At 39.7% G+C, this 17,758-nt stretch overlaps 1 protein-coding gene across 1 annotated transcript in view; it reads right to left on the reverse strand.

Moving 5' to 3' along the window:
- Positions 1-11,937: 11,937 nt before the first annotated feature.
- Positions 11,938-17,758, reverse strand: part of LOC126235019 (galactoside alpha-(1,2)-fucosyltransferase 1-like) — a 90,216-nt gene continuing 84,395 nt past the window's right edge. Inside the window, exon 5 of the mRNA XM_049943754.1 lies at positions 11,938-12,195. Within this exon, the coding sequence (XP_049799711.1) occupies positions 11,938-12,195 (258 nt within the window). The remainder of the gene's footprint in view (positions 12,196-17,758) is intronic.

The raw sequence follows: 17,758 nt of genomic DNA on the forward strand, positions 1-17,758 counted from the left end.
ATCGCAGGAAAAGACAGCAGACGAAATTTAGTATCACAGATAGCAGAGGGCTTTGAAGAAAGTAATTTGTTTCATTTACGGGATGTAACAAGAGAGCGCCAGGCGCGGGAACTTGACAATAATCGACATTGGGACTGGGACAGACGCGGTAGGTCTTTGTCGACGCGAGGCGGAAGCTTTGACTGTAAACACTTCTTGACTGTTCGGAAATTTAAGATCTTTTGCAATTCTAGAAATGACATACGTCCATGTTCATGGTTGGATCGATTTACGTGCGCACTTCCGCCAAATTTGCCATTAAGTCACAAACTGAAATTTATGTGCAGCTATTAAAGTCCTCAGGGGATTCACTACACTAAGTGAATATGTGCCGTAGCGTTCACAGGGCCCCGAGCTGTAGTGGTGCTATTTCCCTTTTAGTTTTCTGCATCACTGCCTACTCTTTCACTATTCTTTGCATCTAAAAAATAATAAAAATAAAAATAAAAACAACTCTTCTACTATCCATCTATCTAGACAGTAGGTAAACAATAACCGGATTTGACTGTTTTACCCAAAAGTGACTTCGGAAATTACCGTTTGGACTATTGTATCTTCTGCAGCATTCATTCGTAGCTTAAATGAAATTTTACCTGCTTATCTTCGTGACAATATTACTTCGTATGTTGACGATATTCTTATTGCTAAACGTTCTTGGAGTGAGCATAACAAAATTTTGGATTTATTATTACGTATTTTTGCAAGAGTTGGCATTACAGAGAACTTGAAAAAAATCGGAATTTGGTCGTTCTCAGGTGAAATTTCTCGGTCACATTATTTCTACAGAAGGTATTCTTCCTGATCCAGAAAAACTAGACGCTATTCGTAATTATGCTGTTCCTTCCACAAAACGTGATGTTCGTAGTTTCCTTGGTGTCTGTAATTTCCTTAGACGCTTTGTTAGATTGAATGATTTGGCCACACCTCGTTTACATATTTCAGTTATGCACACTTTGGTCCCAGAAAATGCTTTCATAAATTACGAGAAAATTGTTACTTCAGTAATATGGAAAAATGTATTCGTTCTGTTCTTGCCAAATGCAAATTATGTCAACAGGCTAAGCGCCAACTGTTTCTCACAGAGCACCGTTGTTTCCTATCATTCCAGGGAAATTAAAGGACATGGCTGCAGTCGATTTGTTCGGTCCAGTGGTTCGTTCTACTAATGGTTTTGCGTACATTTTCGTAGCAGTGGAATTGACATCAAAATATGTGTGTTTTACACCTTTACGCAAAGCAACAGCTCGTTCAGTATCTAATGCTTTCATCAAACATTTTCTTAAAGAAGTGGGTCATGTTGATAAGGTTATATCAGATAATGGATCACAGTTTCGCTCTAAATTTTGGCTTCGTACTCTACGGCGTCGTAAGATTAAACCAATTTTTATTTCACTTTTTCACCCTCAATCTAATGCTTCAGAGAGATGGATGAAGGAAATCAATAAATTGTGCCGTCTTTATTGTCATCAGAATCACAGAACTTGGGATCAGTATCTACATATTTTTCAAAACATTCTGAATGAACTTCCTAATGACTCAACTTCTTTACCGCCTCTATTGATATTAAAAAACAAAGCACCGACAAATCGCATTTCTGAAATCGTTCCTTTTCCGCCTTCACGGTAACTGCGGCATTCTGAAGTTGTCAACCTGGCTCTACGAAATATTGCATCTGCGGCTGCTAGAAGAGAGAAATCAGCGAAACGTCCTGGTCGTTTAAAAATCTTGTCAGTTGGTCAAAAGGTATTAATTAAGTCTCACCGTTTGTCTCACAAAGGAAAAGGCTTGTGTCGCAAATTTTTTCTGCTTTATAACGGTCCATATAGAGTTCGCAAAATTATTCATGATAACACTGTTGAAGTAGAAACTCTTAAATCTCGGCGCTCTAAGGGAATACATCATATATCGAACGTAAAAATTTTTGTGGAATGACATACTTTTGAGAAACCAACAGTTATACGTAAACAGGTGGAGAATGCAAGGATACCGCGCCGTGTTCCGGCGGCGGCAGATACTCAAAGCAACAGTGAAGTCTGCGCGCCGCAAAAGGCAGTCGTTGACCGCAAACAATTACTTCATATGTCACGCGCCTACAGCTGATCGAGCGCACAGTGTGAATGCACTGACAGCCGTAAACAAATACACAGTCTAATTTTTCCGACTAAATTCTGTATAAAGCTATGGTGACTTTATAAATTATGTTATTAACGTTCAGTATTTTTCAGGATACGGTTGTGTAAAATATTTAAGACCTTTAGGTAAATTCTGTGCGTGTCCGACGTTAAGACGACTTGCTATGGAGAAAATTTCAGGAAGAATGTAATTTCGAAGATGAAACTAATAAACCAAAAAGGTAACGATTAATTGAGTTTATTTTTCAGGTAACATATTTCCACTTAGGTACGTACTTTAGACGTAATTTGCTGCTCGCGATTACGTGATTCATACTTTGTGCTAAATTTCATGTTCTATGAATTTACTAGTGAAGCGACGTGCTTGCGCACATTAACTGATTTTGACAATGATTGACTAATGAACAGGGTTGTTATTTGTATATATTATGCATTGCTTGGCTGCACTGCTTTTTCACTGATGTCATATTTTTTATTATGTGCCTGCTGTGCTTATTTATTTAAATTATAATTGTCACCCTATTAGTTGTGCTGTTATGTATGTAGGTTACACTTTGTGATTTATCTGCTTGCGCCTTCATGTTTACTTATTAAGATTACATACGAACATTTATTTGCTTATGCTGATATGATGCTAATGACTTGTTTATTACGTAAGATATATGTTTGCTGCTGTGCGTATGGATTGCATATTTACACATTTCTGTTTTGTTGTCATAACTACAATTTAGTATATAGAAATGCTGATATACTGTGTACAAATATAGAGTTTAGGTTACACTGTGGTATTAATTATAGATTGTTCGCTTGGCAGAGCCTCGTTGTAGGAATTGTGCTGCATCCACTTGTTGACATTCAGTTCTCTACTGGTATATTTACTCGCTATTGCATGTTTTGCTTATGCTCAGTGCCTTATATTTTTAAGATAAGAAAATGAACTGCTATAATTCGACGAACGACATTAGTACAAGAAAGTCATAGAAGTCACATGAGCTGAGGTTTTATGGAAGCTGTATAAATTTATGCTAATAGGAAGGAAGCTAACGACATGACATACCAAAACTAGGTTTAGACCATTGACAGTATTACACTGCATTTTTCGTGAGCAATTGAAATAGGAAGTGACACTTGACACAAAAAATACTCCACATGTTTGCTTCTGCTATGATTCTTGAAGTGGTGTACACACTGTGTAATATTATGATCATTCACACTCCGTAATCGTACTTAATTACTGAGAGTTATTCGAACTAAGTCTGTTAGAGCTCATGTATGCATTTCTTTTATTTAATGATGGACAAGGAACCAAAATGTATCTTATAATTTATAATGAGTAGAAAATTTGGGTCAGATGGATTACACAGAGGTTGTGTGTAGACACTGTGTCTTCGGATTGTATGGGATGATGAATTGAAGTTGCACTAGGATTTTGTCTGTACTTGTTCGAGGAGACTGACTAGAGGAAAGAGTTGTTATGGAAGTGAAATGATATTGGTGCTGAGGTTTATATATATCGACGTAGTGAAGAGGTATTATTGAAGTATTAAGATTAAGTGATGATTATTGGAGTTTTCGTGGACAAGAGGTAAGGTAAATGATATTGATGATAAGGTTTATATGTATCGACGTATTGAAGAGGTATTAGTGAAGTATTGAGATTATGCTGATGATTATTGGAGTTTTGGTGGATAAGAGGTAAAGTAAGTGAGGAGCATATTTTTTTTTTTTGTTGGTCCATATGGAACAAGGAGGATGAAGATGGCAGACTAGAACACTCAAGTAGAAGGAAGATTGTCTACACACACACTTTGTTAAATCACTAAGCAGTATATACTTTTTTTTGAGAGAGGAAGCATGTGCATATCTTGGCTCACTGACAGTTGTTCAGCAACCGTACATTTTGATCTGGCTTGGCAAACATTGGTCTTGACATGATGACTATGACGTTGACTTAACTATTATTCACTGTTATACATTGCTGCCACTACTACTTGGTACACATGATGAACATCAAATCTTGGACAGAGTTACATTTACACAGTTAACACTATTCAATTACACAGTAGTACTTAATGTGGATGAAAGATGAGTGAGTGTGTTTTGTGTGTTTTCCTTTCCTAATCCTACCCACCTATCTCCTAAATATTATTTTATTTGTTGGTAGTGGCTTGCACTGACACCCATAAATGTTATAGGTTTACTGGTATTTGTCTATTGTAATAGTTAATAGGACAATTATCTGATATCATTTGTGTGTTTGTTATGATTTGTATGTTTAGTGTAAAAGCATTGTATGTGTATTCAAACTATTGTTCATGCCTGAACTGTCTGATTAGTGATGGTGCTGCACTTTTCAACATGATGTGTGACATTTAGTCATGTTTAATTTCTGCTGATGAACTGTGTGATCAGTGATTGTAAAAATTATGGACTGTTACTTGTACCTTTTCTACATGATTGGTGCCACTAGGACATGTTTAATTTCTGCTTATAAACTCTGATGAACAGTGTGATCAGTAATACTGAATTTTATGGAACTGCTTCTGCTGAGAAATGTGACTTGTTGCTGTGTGTACCTGCTCAACATTGCTGGGTACCACTGATGGACTGCTTCTATTGAAATGATGTTGCTTCTTGCTGTCTGCACCTGGTCAACATTACTGGGTGCCACTGATGGACTGCTTCTACTGAAATGGTGTTACTTGTTGGTGTCTGCACCTGCTCAACATTGCTGGGTGCCACTGATGGACTGCTTCTACTGAAATGATGTTGCTTCTTGCTGTCTGCACCTGGTCAACATTACTGGGTGCCACTGATGGACTGCTTCTACTGAAATGGTGTTACTTGTTGGTGTCTGCACCTGCTCAACATTGCTGGGTGCCACTGGTGGACTGCTTCTACTGAAAAGATGTCACCTGTTGCTGTGTGCACCTGCTCAACATTGCTGGTGCAACTAATGGAACTGCTCATACTGAAATGGTGTTACTTGTTGGTGTCTGCACCTATTCAACATTACTGGGTGCCACTGATGGACTGTTTCTACTGAAAAAATGTCACTTGTTGGTTTTTGCACCTGTTGACCATTGCTGGGTGCTACTGCTGGAACTGTCAACTGCTTATTCTTGAGCTATGGAAAGCGTTTATGTGAATATTTGTATAAACTGATTTTTTGTGTATTACTGGTCGTGAAAAGTTATGAGACTCTTACCTGCACATATTCGTCGTTGCTGACGCTATTGATTGAATTGTTTAACCACATAATACTTGTGTAAACTATTATGTAAAGTCACATGTATGAAAGAATTTGTATTGCTTACTGTATTCTATATAATAGGTTATTGAAAGGTCAGTGCAAAGCCAAAATTTTATCTAGTTATATGATATTTACGCATGAATATTATCTTTTATTTTTGTCTGTATTTTTTTGACGAATTTGGTGGTATTTTCACCACCAATGCTGGCAAAAATACCATCAAATTCTAGCCTGTGGAGGAAGGGCATATGAAAGGTGGCTACACTGAGCCACAGCGCCAGAGATCGCGCTAGAGAGTATTGTTCCGCCGCCTCCACTGGCAGTGATTATTGAGAACTCGTAGTGGGCAGTGCTTGTCGAGGACTCGTAGTAGTCAGTTCGTGTTCAGATGTGCTAGTAGGGAGTGCTTGCTGAGATGTGATACTGAAAAGTTCTTGTTGAGATGTGATAGTAGCGAGTCGGTGTGGAGAGATTGTAATGTCTAGAGTGCTTTTCATCAATATAAATTAAGGTAACAAACTACTTTTCTTTTCTTTCTCATTATTTCAATGTCCTGAATAATGCGTCATTACAGGTTCAGTCAACAAAGCATCTGGCTTGTGTTCTTGTATTAGAGTGTAATTCTGGTTTTCTTGAGTAATTATGGTATTTCTATTTCCTTTAATTAATTCAGTATAAATGATATTTAAAATTTCTTGTGTTGTTGAAGAAGAACCGTGCCAGATGCGTACGTTGAGTCATACTTCCACACACAGAACAGTTATACTTGTGCTTTGGTTTCGTAGGTTTTATAGTTGCTGGGGACTTAATTAATTAATTGTGTTAACGAAAATTTTTATTTCATTCTTTGTTGTTGTTGTTCTAGCAGTCAGATTGCGTAATAATACTAGTCAGGGCCAACCGTTACGAGACTTCGTAATCGGACAAACAGCTACTAAAAACAAAAAATTAAAATTATTTTCATTATATATTAATTAAGCCCCCATGCACGTTTTTTGTGTATTACTGGTTGTGAAAAGTTATGAGACTCTTACCTGCACATATTCGTCATTGCTGACGCGATTGATTGAATTGTTTAACCACATAATACTTGTGTAAACTATTATGTAAAGTCACATGTATAAAAGAATTTGTATTGCTTACTGTATTCTATATAATAGGTTATTGAAAGGACAGTGCAAAGCCAAAATTTTATCTAGTTATATGATATTTACGTATTAATATTATCTTTTATTTTTGTCTGTATTTTTTTGACGAATTTGGTGGTATTTTCACCACCAATGCTGGCAAAAATACCATCAAATTCTAGCCGTGGAGGAAGGGCATATGAAAGGTGGCTACACTGAGCCACAGCGCCAGAGATCGCTAGAGAGCATTGTTCCGCCGCCTCCACTGGCAGTGATTATTGAGATGTCGTAGTGGCAGTGCTTGTCCAGGACTCGTAGTAGTCAGTTCGTGTTCAGATGTGCTAGTAGAGAGTGCTTGCTGAGATGTGATACTGAAAAGTTCTTGTTGAGATGTGGTAATAGCGAGTCGGTGTGGAGATATATTGTAATGATTAGAGTGATTTTGGTCAATATATGAAGGTAACGAAACTTGATTTATTTTTCATTATTTCCATGTTTTAAATAATGCGTCATTACAGGTTCAGTCAACAAAGCATCTGGCTTGTGTTCTTGTATTAGAGTGTAATTCTGGTTTTCTTGAGTAATTATGGTATTTGTATTTTCTTTAATTAATTCAGTATAAATGATATTTAAAATTTCTTGTGTTATTGAAGAAGAACCGTGCCAGATGCGTACGTTGAGTTATACTTCCACACGCAAAACAGTTACACTTGTGCTTTGGTTTCGTAGGTTTTATAGTTGCTGGGGACTTAATTAATTAATTGTGTTAATGAAAATTTCCATTTCATTCTTTGTTATTGTTCTATGCAGTCAGATAGCGTAATAATACTAGTCAGGGCCAACCGTTACGAGACTTCGTAACCGAACAGACAGTTACTAAAGCAAAAAATTAAAATTATTTGCATTCTATTTTAATTAAGCCCCCATGCAAAATGTATACAGAACTAATTAGATTTGATTCAGATCTTCATATTCCTTAAGTAGTGGGACTACAATTACATAAATTTAATGGGCATTCTTGTAATACTGAAGCATATACTCAGGTATGTAATATAGCTCACTGATGTATCATACTCTGCCCCACTCCCTCTGTGTCCCCTTATGCCCACTTCGAATTCCGCTCCATCCCCCATCCACCCCAACACCTCACACTCCACCTCAACTGCCCTCTCCCACCCCCTACCTCGTGCCAAACCCTTATCACCCCCTTAAGTTGAACAGTTGTGTTCTATTGGAAACACTATCGCTTTTTTGGAACAACTAAGTAATGTCACTGACCGGGATCTGGCTCAGAATCTTTCAACTGAGTTGCGTCATAATTTCACCTTTTCACGTGGGGTATGCAAATTGTTTCACACATGTGACTTCTTTCATATAAGTCTCCAGGAATAATTGAATTACCATGTTATAATACTGCAGCCAAGCGATCATTTTTGAGACCAGAATTTGTTTGTGCATCTAAAATGGTTGTAGTTACACCCTGAGTATGAAATGTTACGTTGTATCACTGTAAGAGAGTGTTATGAAGGTATATTTAAAGAACATGTTAAGCACTTAGACAAATATATATCCACCTTCCCTGGTAAAGTCTTTTGTAATCCAAAGATAATGTGGGATCACACAGTGGTGCAGTTTTGTTACGAACTCTGCCACTGTTTTGAGAAATGTTAACGTCAGTTGATGGACAGATATGATTAATTTTGGTCATAGGAAGGTATTGGGTGTTAAATACGCCATTCCGTATGGTAATGGTTATTATGTGCAATGTCAGCCATATCATATGTCGTCGGTATATACTCATATTCTATAATACGACAACTGTTCTATAACACCAGAAATACGTTTTCTCCGTTATGAATCCCACTAGAGGAGTGCCCCAAGGCTCTGTCGTCTCTCCTCTCCTTTATCTCCTGTGCACTGCTGTTATGCCCAAACCATACCCACTACTAACCCTCTAGCAGCAACTAAGGTGGAAACCTCACCTCTTAGACATCCAACGGAAAGCTGACAGTAGACTAAAACTGCTAACAGGCTGAACTTGGGGTTACAGCCCTCTAGTATTCCCCACAACTACAAACCACTAATGCAACCCATCCTCTGGTACACAAATGTTGCACATGTCCTTCCGAATTCTCAAACGCCATGCACTCTGTCTAGCTTTCTGCATCCATTTGCCTTTCCACACATGGAACCTCTACCACCTCATCATATTCCCACACCTCCTCACCCACATTGAACACCTTCATATCTCCTACAGCTTCCGATAACCCCATTGTCTCCCCTCTGATCTGCAACCCTGCTATGCTGCCACACCTTTACAAACACATCCCACCATCTCTGCACCTACCCACACTCCATATCCTATGCCAATGCAACTTCAACTGACTCCTTCTCCCAGGTAATGAAATTCGCTCTTTTATTTACCCATCCTACCAGTTATAGCTTTTCCCACCTGTTTCCAATACACATCATGGCTTCCCCTCTCTTCTCCCTCTCCTTTGTACTCCCTCCCTTCCTTTCCTTATACTCCAGCTATGCCCACCCACCAGACTCATCCTACCTTTCTGCCTTTCCCAACGCCCACTTTACCACCTAAAACCTTTCTACATATACTACCCACTGACTTACAAATTTAAAACCTCAATCATCGAGACATTTGATCTCTGCACAGTTTCTTGACCCAGCACAGGTCCTTCAGCCATTTAGTGAAAGTGCAGTGTTTTTTTTTATGGACATCCTCATTTCATTTTCATTTTACAGTTTTAATGTGTCTTTTTGTTTTTATCTGTCAGGCTTTTTATTTCCTTTTTAAACTTTCAATGAAGAAAACCAGTCTGCATATGTGTAACCATCACTAAACCATATTTTAAAATATTTGGATCCATAAATATGGTTTTGTGATTTCTTCATTAATTTTTGTGAATACTCTAGAGTGAAAAACGGAGTATTGTACCGCTGCCACCCCACCCTCACCCATATGGGGAGAGGTGGATGAAACAACACTAAAGGGAAATTATTGTTCCTATGGCTTCCAATGTATTATACATGTATGTACGATTTATTAATTTTTAGTTCAACATGCACTCGAGAATGGCTTTAAAGCTCAAATAATGGTTGTGTAGAGTAAATGAACAGTTTGCAGTCAAACAAAACAAAAATAAATAAATAAAAATGCCATTTCATTTCCGCTTATCGGACACATTTCCATGCGTTCGCTGCTGATTGGCCGTCGTTTTAATGTCGGAACTCCATATTACTGAATTACCAACCTAAGGTTGTCTGGTTAATTTTTCTCGACTGCACGTCCCCTCTCACGCTCTTACATAATTATCAGATTTATTTCTCCAACCTGAATACAATGAGTTAAATTTCGACGTTGGTAAGTGAGAGCTGAAGAATAGGTCGATCAGAAGGATTGTATCAGCAGTGTTCAGTAAGTAATGCAATATATTTTTTCCTTGGCCAACTTCGGTTGAAAAAAATATATATTTTGTTGTGGGTCTTCGTGGAATATTCCCTCTTCAGCGCCAATATTTTCTTGAAGTTCCGATGGATGGCTGCTCTATACATACCCTTCAAAATGGCGTCTGTATTGGAGATGCTTTCCAAGCAGAGAACAGTCACTGAGTTTCTTTTGGAGGGAACCTATAACATCGCAAATATTCATTAGCATTTGCAGGATGTCTACGGAGACCTGGCAGTGAGCGAAAGCACAGAGAGTCGTTGAGCGAGGTGTGTTTCAACATCATAACAAATTCGTGCTAACTTGTCCTATGTCCCATGTGCCAGCCGGCTGCACACAGCTGTGACTCCTGCCATCTTGGAAGGTGCGGACAGTTTCATTCGGGATGATCGACGGATCACAATGAAACATCTCATTACACAATGGAATGTCTCTGGTGGTTCTGCTGAAACACTCGTCGACCAGAATGAGATTTCCACTCTGCAGCAGAGTGTGCGTTGATGTGAAACTTCCTGGCAGATTAAAACTGCTGTGATGATGGAGCGTGGGTCGTGCTTGGGTAGCTCAGATGGTAGAGCACTTGCCCGCTTAAAGGCAAAAGTCCCGAGTTCGAGTCTCGGTCGGGCATACAGTTTTAATCTGCCAGGAAGTTTCACATCAGCGCACACTCCGCTGCAGAGTGAAAATCTCATTCTGGAAACATCCCCCAGGCTGTGGCTAAGCCATGTCTCCGCAATATCCTTTCTTTCAGGAGTGCTAGTTCTGCAAGGTTCACAAGAGAGCTTCTGTGAAGTTTGGAAGGTAGGAGACGAGGTACTGGCAGAAATAAAGCTGTGATGACGGGGCGTGAGTCGTGCTTGGGTAGCTCAGATGGTAGAGCACTTGCCCGTGAAAGGCAAAGGTCCCGAGTTCGAGTCTCGGTCTGGCACACAGTTTTAATCTGCCAGGAAGTTTCACTCGTCCACCAGTTGGGGTACTCAAACGTATGTGCCCAGTGAGTTCCTCGCTGCCCAACAGAGGACCATCTGTGTGGAATTGCTTGCATGTGAAGAAACTGATAGTGACAATCTTTTGTCGAACATCGTCACAGGTGATGAAACATGGGTTGATTACTTCAAACCCGAAACAAAATCGCAATCTAACCCTCCTGAAAAGAAAAAGTTCAAAGCCGTATTGGCAGCTGGTAAAGTCATGGCGACTGCCTTCTGGGGCTCTGGAGAGGGTTATTCTGTTTGATGTCCTCTGAAGTGTACTGTGCTACAGTCAGGGAGTTAATTCAGTGTGTTCTTCGCCACAAAAATGAAACGAACTTCTCCTTCTCCTTGACAGTGCAAGGCCTCATAGGACAACGTGCACCCGAGAGGCACTAACAAAACTTCACTGGATTATTCTTCCTCATCCACCATACATCCCTGATCTCGTACCTTTCGACTTCCATCTGTTTGGTCCAATGAAGCATGGACTCTGTGTTAAGCAGTATGTGAATGATGAAAAGGTTATGATGCAATAAGACGTTGGCTCCGACCAGTAGAGTGGTATTATGGGTGCAAACAGGCGCTCTCAGTAAGATAGCGTAAGGGGATTATGTTGAAAAACAGGGTTTTGTAGCTATAAGAGCGGGGAATAGTATAGTGCATTGGAAATCTGAATAAAACCAACTAGCTTTCAGAAAAAAAAGTTGCATTGCTTACAGAACGCCACTCACAACACTGAGATTTCAAACGATTTAGAAGTATAATGTAAAAACGGGTTAGGGAGACGACTCTAAGAAATTTATTGGTGTGGATAATAATGTAATTCCTAGTCGTATCACAAAGAAATATATGTTTTGACGCCAGACTTCTGTAAGAACAGTCGACGCGCCAGAGCGAGAGCCTGTGTGCATACTGTACTGAGCTGGTGAAGTTTTCTAGGGTAGCCGGTTCAGGTGAGGAGCTCCCACGACGGCAGGTGGGGCGCGAAGCTCATGGCGCTGTTGCGGGTGCCCGGTGGTAGGTGCGGGTTGGCGGCAGCGAGGTCGAACACGATGGCGCGCCCGCCGGCCATTAGCGCTGCCCACGTTCCGAACGTGCCGTAGCTCAGCACTGAGTGGTCGGCGGCCGACAGCACGGCCAGGTCGTGCACCGGCGAGCTGCTGCTGTCGTCAGGCGTCAGGAAGACGCTGCTGGGCGGGCTCCCCTCCTGCGAAAAACGGCCAGCCAACTAGAGCCCTCGATACGTCCACAGGCATAGCATTGGGCACATACGGCATGTAACATTAATATTCCTCACACAGCCATACATCCATAAAAACTTGATAGTTAAAACTGAGTCTTCTGAGCGCCGTAGTATGTGCTGTGTAAGTTGCAGGACGCTGAAAATAGTAGGTATGTTCATTAATCGGTGCGTTCGCGAAGTATTCTAACAACCCTACCACAACAAAGGTCAAAAATTAATTATGATTGAAGTGTTGCTCACGCTGCTAAATATTGCATTTTCGAGCAACAACAAAGTTATATTATGTGGAAAGTGACATTAGAACACAGTTAATAAAGTCATTTCTTGAAATAATGGATAAACTAGGCACTCATCTTTTCGTGTTTCCCACGCTGGTCTCGTTGTGAACTCATGGCTGAATCGTCGAAAACCTAGGTAGTGATGATTCCAAGCTCGGATCCAAAGAGGCCTATGTGTTATTCTGCGATATTCAAAAGTTTTATAGATGTGTTTCATAAACCATTCTTGAAGATTAAACTTTTGAAAGTTAGGACAACGGTGATGTAAAAAAGTAATCAGCACTCCGAATTTAAGTTACACTTCTTTTTTTATTACTTTTGTTGCAATATCACGTAACTCGTTCCAAAACATCACTTCACAATATAAAACATAATTGAAAATATCTTCCTCACTGTTGAAGTTCACATTTCATAAACTGACTACAATTTGCGTCTTTTTAACATGACGACCAAAGCTTGACTCTCCAATAACCGCTTACGCGCCCAAAAATCAGAGTTACAAGTACGTCCAAGATCATAGTGACAAAGGAAAGAATACACATAAGAATAATATCATTGCAAAATATACATATCAATGTATCGAAGTACCTCTACATTAATGAACTCAAATCTGAATGTTGTCACAGAAATATGTTAACTATTTCACAGAAACACACTAGAATATTGCTGGTATCGACAGGTTGAGGTGAGGTGCCGTAATGGTTACCTAATTCAAGTACCATTACAGTATGATCAAAAAAATAATAGTTCCCCTTTCTGCCACCAGGTAAAAATATGGCACTGTAAGCAATCACAATGTTTTGACATCAGTATACTGTCTGTCACTTGGCGACATGTGTTGATTTCTTTTGTGAAGTGACTGTTGGTGTATATGGTTAAGAAGATTGAAATTTTCCAAACGAAACGCAATGGCTATTACGAAGAAATACCATCGCTGTTGGTAAAGTTGTTTTGTCAGAACGGCAGCAATAGCGGCGTTGCGTTGCACGAATATCGTCGACAGAAAGAGCTATGAAGAGACCCCATGTCAATAAATGGACTAAAGAATATGATCAAGAAATTTGAAGAAACAGATCGGTTTAATGACACAGCAGAGGGAGGTGTCCATTTCCATGGCGTTGCTGATGAAGCTGTTGTAGCTACAGCCGATCATGCAGCACATGTCTCAAATTCTGCAGCCAGTGCTCGAGCTGTGTCACAGTTCAAAAGTTTTTCCGAGCATTATTAAACTGGCATCCTCACATGATTCAGAATTTTCACGAAATACCCTACAACGCCATGACTTTGGCCTTCTATTTTGAATGCATGGAAATGGATGACAATGTGGCCAGGAGATGCTCTTTGGACAGACGAAGCACATTTTAACCTGCATGGTGTCGTGAATGGACAGAATTGTCGCATATGGATTTCTACTCCGCCACGTGCTATGCAGGAGCATCCACTGCACTCAGCTTGTGTGACTGTGTGGTGTAATTTCACAAGCTCCTTCATTCTTGGTCCGTTTTTCTTTACCTTGTAGGTATGTTAGGTGCACATCGCCATCTGCACGTTATAAGGATCTCCTTATGCAACTCATAGTTCCAGTTGTCTGATAAGATCTGTTTTTGTCAACAATTTTAAAATCTGACTACAGACTTGTAGAGAAGTTGCAATCACCATTTTAGTGGCCATTAAATAGGCCTATAAATTTTCTTGAATGACATCAGTTTGAAGCTAACATATTTGAATTAATGTAACTGTTTGTATCTCAGAGAGTTGTGACTGTACGAACCTGTTTGTAAACATTTTTTGCAATGAAAAATTTAATTATTCCTTTTGCATTCAGAAATTAAAAAGCTTTTACTATTTTGTTAACACTATCTAAATAATTTGCACATTCATATGTTTCAAAAAATCAATTCGTTTTTGTAATTGTTAATAACTGAATAGTGTAGTTATTGAGAGCTAAGCGGTGTAATTGTTGAGGTTTAAATAGTGAATCGCCTCAGTGAATCAGTCTCGTCTCTCTTTCCCAGGCTTGACAGCGTTCGTTCGAGTTTTGTGCTTCTGAGAAAGCAGAACTGACACACAGTCATATGGAACGGCGGTCCATTCTGGTGGTGTGAGTCGTACTCATATCCCCTGATGGACCAGGATTACTCTGTCTCCTCATTTCAAAATTAGAAAATAGCGAGTAACGCACAACGCAAAGTAAAGCAGAGTAAACAAAGCATACGGTACCAGTGGGAGCGGAGTTGTTTGCTGAAGTTGGCAGTATCGTAAACGTGGTAGATCGGACCTGACATCTAGCGGTATCTTATGTAACCATACCTCAAAACACCTCTACCTAAAACAACCACATTAAATACAAATTACACAACAGCATTAACCCTATAAGTGGGTATGACATATACACCCGTCCACGACCAGCACATTCTATGTGGCTTCAATGAACAGATTCGTTCACAGCATTCTGTGATCTGTAGTTAATGGTAATGACGAGTTTCAGGCTTGGTTCACAGACTAATGAGTGAAAACACTGAGTTTGTCGGTACAGAGCGGCAAAATAGGAAGTTCTGTGACTTCATCAGAAAGGAAAAACTGAAGGATCGTAAATACGCAATGATGTATAGAAATTAGCAGACGTTGATGAATGTTGTAATGATCAGCATGTTTCATGGCGATTTCCAGGGCGATGCACTTTATGAAGTAAATTCAAAGAACGGTACCATGCAAAAGTCTGTGTTACCTTAGGATGGCTCTTATTTTTCAAGCTTAACTTTCTTCTGTGTGACACCCACTAGTTTGGTTCCATTGTACAAAAATAACTTGCGTGTAATTTAGCCACTGTAGGAAACAGGAAACCAACGTTCCTAGTCCCCTACATTTGAAAAAAGAAATTAAAAAGTCACATGAAAATTTCACTTACTTTTGATCTCTTTAAATTTTGCACGGAAATAGATGATTAACCAGTAATGTTAAATTTAATAACTGAATTTTTAGTATAGACTTTAATAACTCAATTTATAATACTATTATGTACAATCTTTGTGCAGAAAATAAGATGAGAAAACGAAATTTCTTTTGTAAATACTTATTCTTTGATAAAGTCACTTTTTTATGAAACTAGCCGCGATACATCGATATGACTTGAAGCACCTACTGCTTCTGTTTCTCGTTTTCTGTAAATTATCTGTTGTAGTCTTCCATGAACTCTGTGCCACTTACTGCCGGATAATTTTCAATTTTCAGTTTGTGCTCCAGTTCTCGAAATTTGACCAAAGTTTCGTTTTCAAGCAGCTGCGAAGAATCTGTCGTAAGGAACTTGCCACTCAAGTCTAATATGTTGAAAATAGTCATGTTTTATTCGAAACAAACTGTTCGATCCGATTACTAATAATGTCAGGAATTTAATCGGATGCTACTTAATATTTTAATATTTTTTGTGAGGATCTGGATTTATTTATAGAATTTAGGCGAGACGGACATCCTTGAAAATCTACGTAGGAGAGGATGTGTCGCATCAAGATTTTGTAGGTGTGGAGGGCAGTGGAGAGATGCCATTCACAAGTTCATCCAGTTACTGTTTTTAGTGTATTGTGAGTTTTCTGTTGGATGGTTAGAAGCTGAGGTTTCCATATAAGTTGCTGGCTGATAGTTAGTCCAAGATATTTTACTGTATTAGTTACCTTGATAGGATGATCGTAAATGGTAAGGTAGAAATCGCGAAGGCGGAAGGTGTGGGTGGTTTGTCCTATAATTATTGCCTGGGTTTTGGAAGGGTTAATCTTGAAGAGTCCTTGTTTACACTAGGAGTAAAATGATTGAGGTGGAATTGGAGGGTTCGTTGGGATTTCTGCGATGTAAGGCACAGGGCGAGGATAGTGGTGGTATTAGCGCACAAAAGTAGGTGGGTGGCAGACGCGGTATGGTCATATCGGCAGTGTAGAGGAGGTAAAGGAAAGGAGAAACTACGGAGCCTTGGAGCATACCTACAGTGGGATGTAAGGTATGGGAATCGGTACTGTTAATAGTCACAAAAGATGGGCGATTATCTAGGAAGGATACTATAAGATAGACATATTTAACTGGAAGTGTCTAAGCCTGCTGTCTGAAAAGCAAATTGCAATGCCATGTACGCTCATAAGCTTTCTCTAGGCCAAGAGGGACAAAAACAGCGGATTTGTGATTGTTGAGCTAGTGGAATAAGAAATCAGTGAGGTACAGGAGCTGATCATCAGAGGAAAAGTTAGAAGCCACACTGGTTAACGGGAAGGAGGTGTTGTTGGTTCAGGTATTGTTGTATATGTTAGGAAAGGATGGATTGAAAGACCTTGCTAAACACTGAGGCGAGTAGATGGGGCGGTACACGGCGGTACCAGTATGGGGTTTGTGTGGTTTGAAGAAAAGTAGGATTTTGGGGATTTTCCACAGTTCGTCATAGTAACCTTTAGAGAATATAGTAGTATAAAGGGTTGCAAGTGTGAGTAGAAAGGAGAGGGGGCATCCTTTGTGGTGCCGAGAGGTTATGCAGTCATGACCAGGGGAACTGCTGCGTTTTTTATGAAGTACTCCTTTTATGTCGTATACTGTGATTGGTGTATTTAATTTTGTTTGTGGTATGTTATCGAAGTAGTGGAACATGGAAGTTAAGGGAGGGACAGTGGTATCTGTGCGTTCATGAATTATAGGTAACAGCGATTAATCAAAATGAGGATGATCACGAACTGAGAAGTTTTCAGACAAATAGGTTGCAAAGTAGTCAGCTTTGCTCAGGACGTCAGATAAGGAATGATTATTGTGGAGGAGTATATAGTGTAACTGCCAGTGAGTCGATGGAATGCCTTCCAGTACTTGAAAACATTAATAGGTAGTGCATGCCTGGCGCCAGTTCCACCATTTCTTAGCATTTGATTAATCCTGGTGTGTGTCTGTATTTTCTAGTGTTGTATCAGTGTATCCTGGTCAAGAATTCTTAGAAAAGAGCGGTATAAGCGACGGTATTCACAGCTGAGGAATAGAGCTCGTGGGGCAGAATGGGACAATGAGGATGTATGAGGATATACGGTCACTGGTAGTTATGTTGGAGGATATAGCGCCTGGGAAGGTCTATTGTGGGAAGGACGTACCATGGGGGATGTCACCAGGGTGCTGGAAGGATAGAGGGTGGTTTCCAATTTGGATCAATGTATTTCCGGTAGTCTTGGACAACGTTTGGACGGAAGCAGTGATGGAGTGCTTGGGGACTAGATAGTATGTAGGAAATGGTG

This window comes from Schistocerca nitens, chromosome 2 (genome assembly GCF_023898315.1).
Source record: "Schistocerca nitens isolate TAMUIC-IGC-003100 chromosome 2, iqSchNite1.1, whole genome shotgun sequence".
Lineage (NCBI taxonomy): Eukaryota > Metazoa > Arthropoda > Insecta > Orthoptera > Acrididae > Schistocerca > Schistocerca nitens.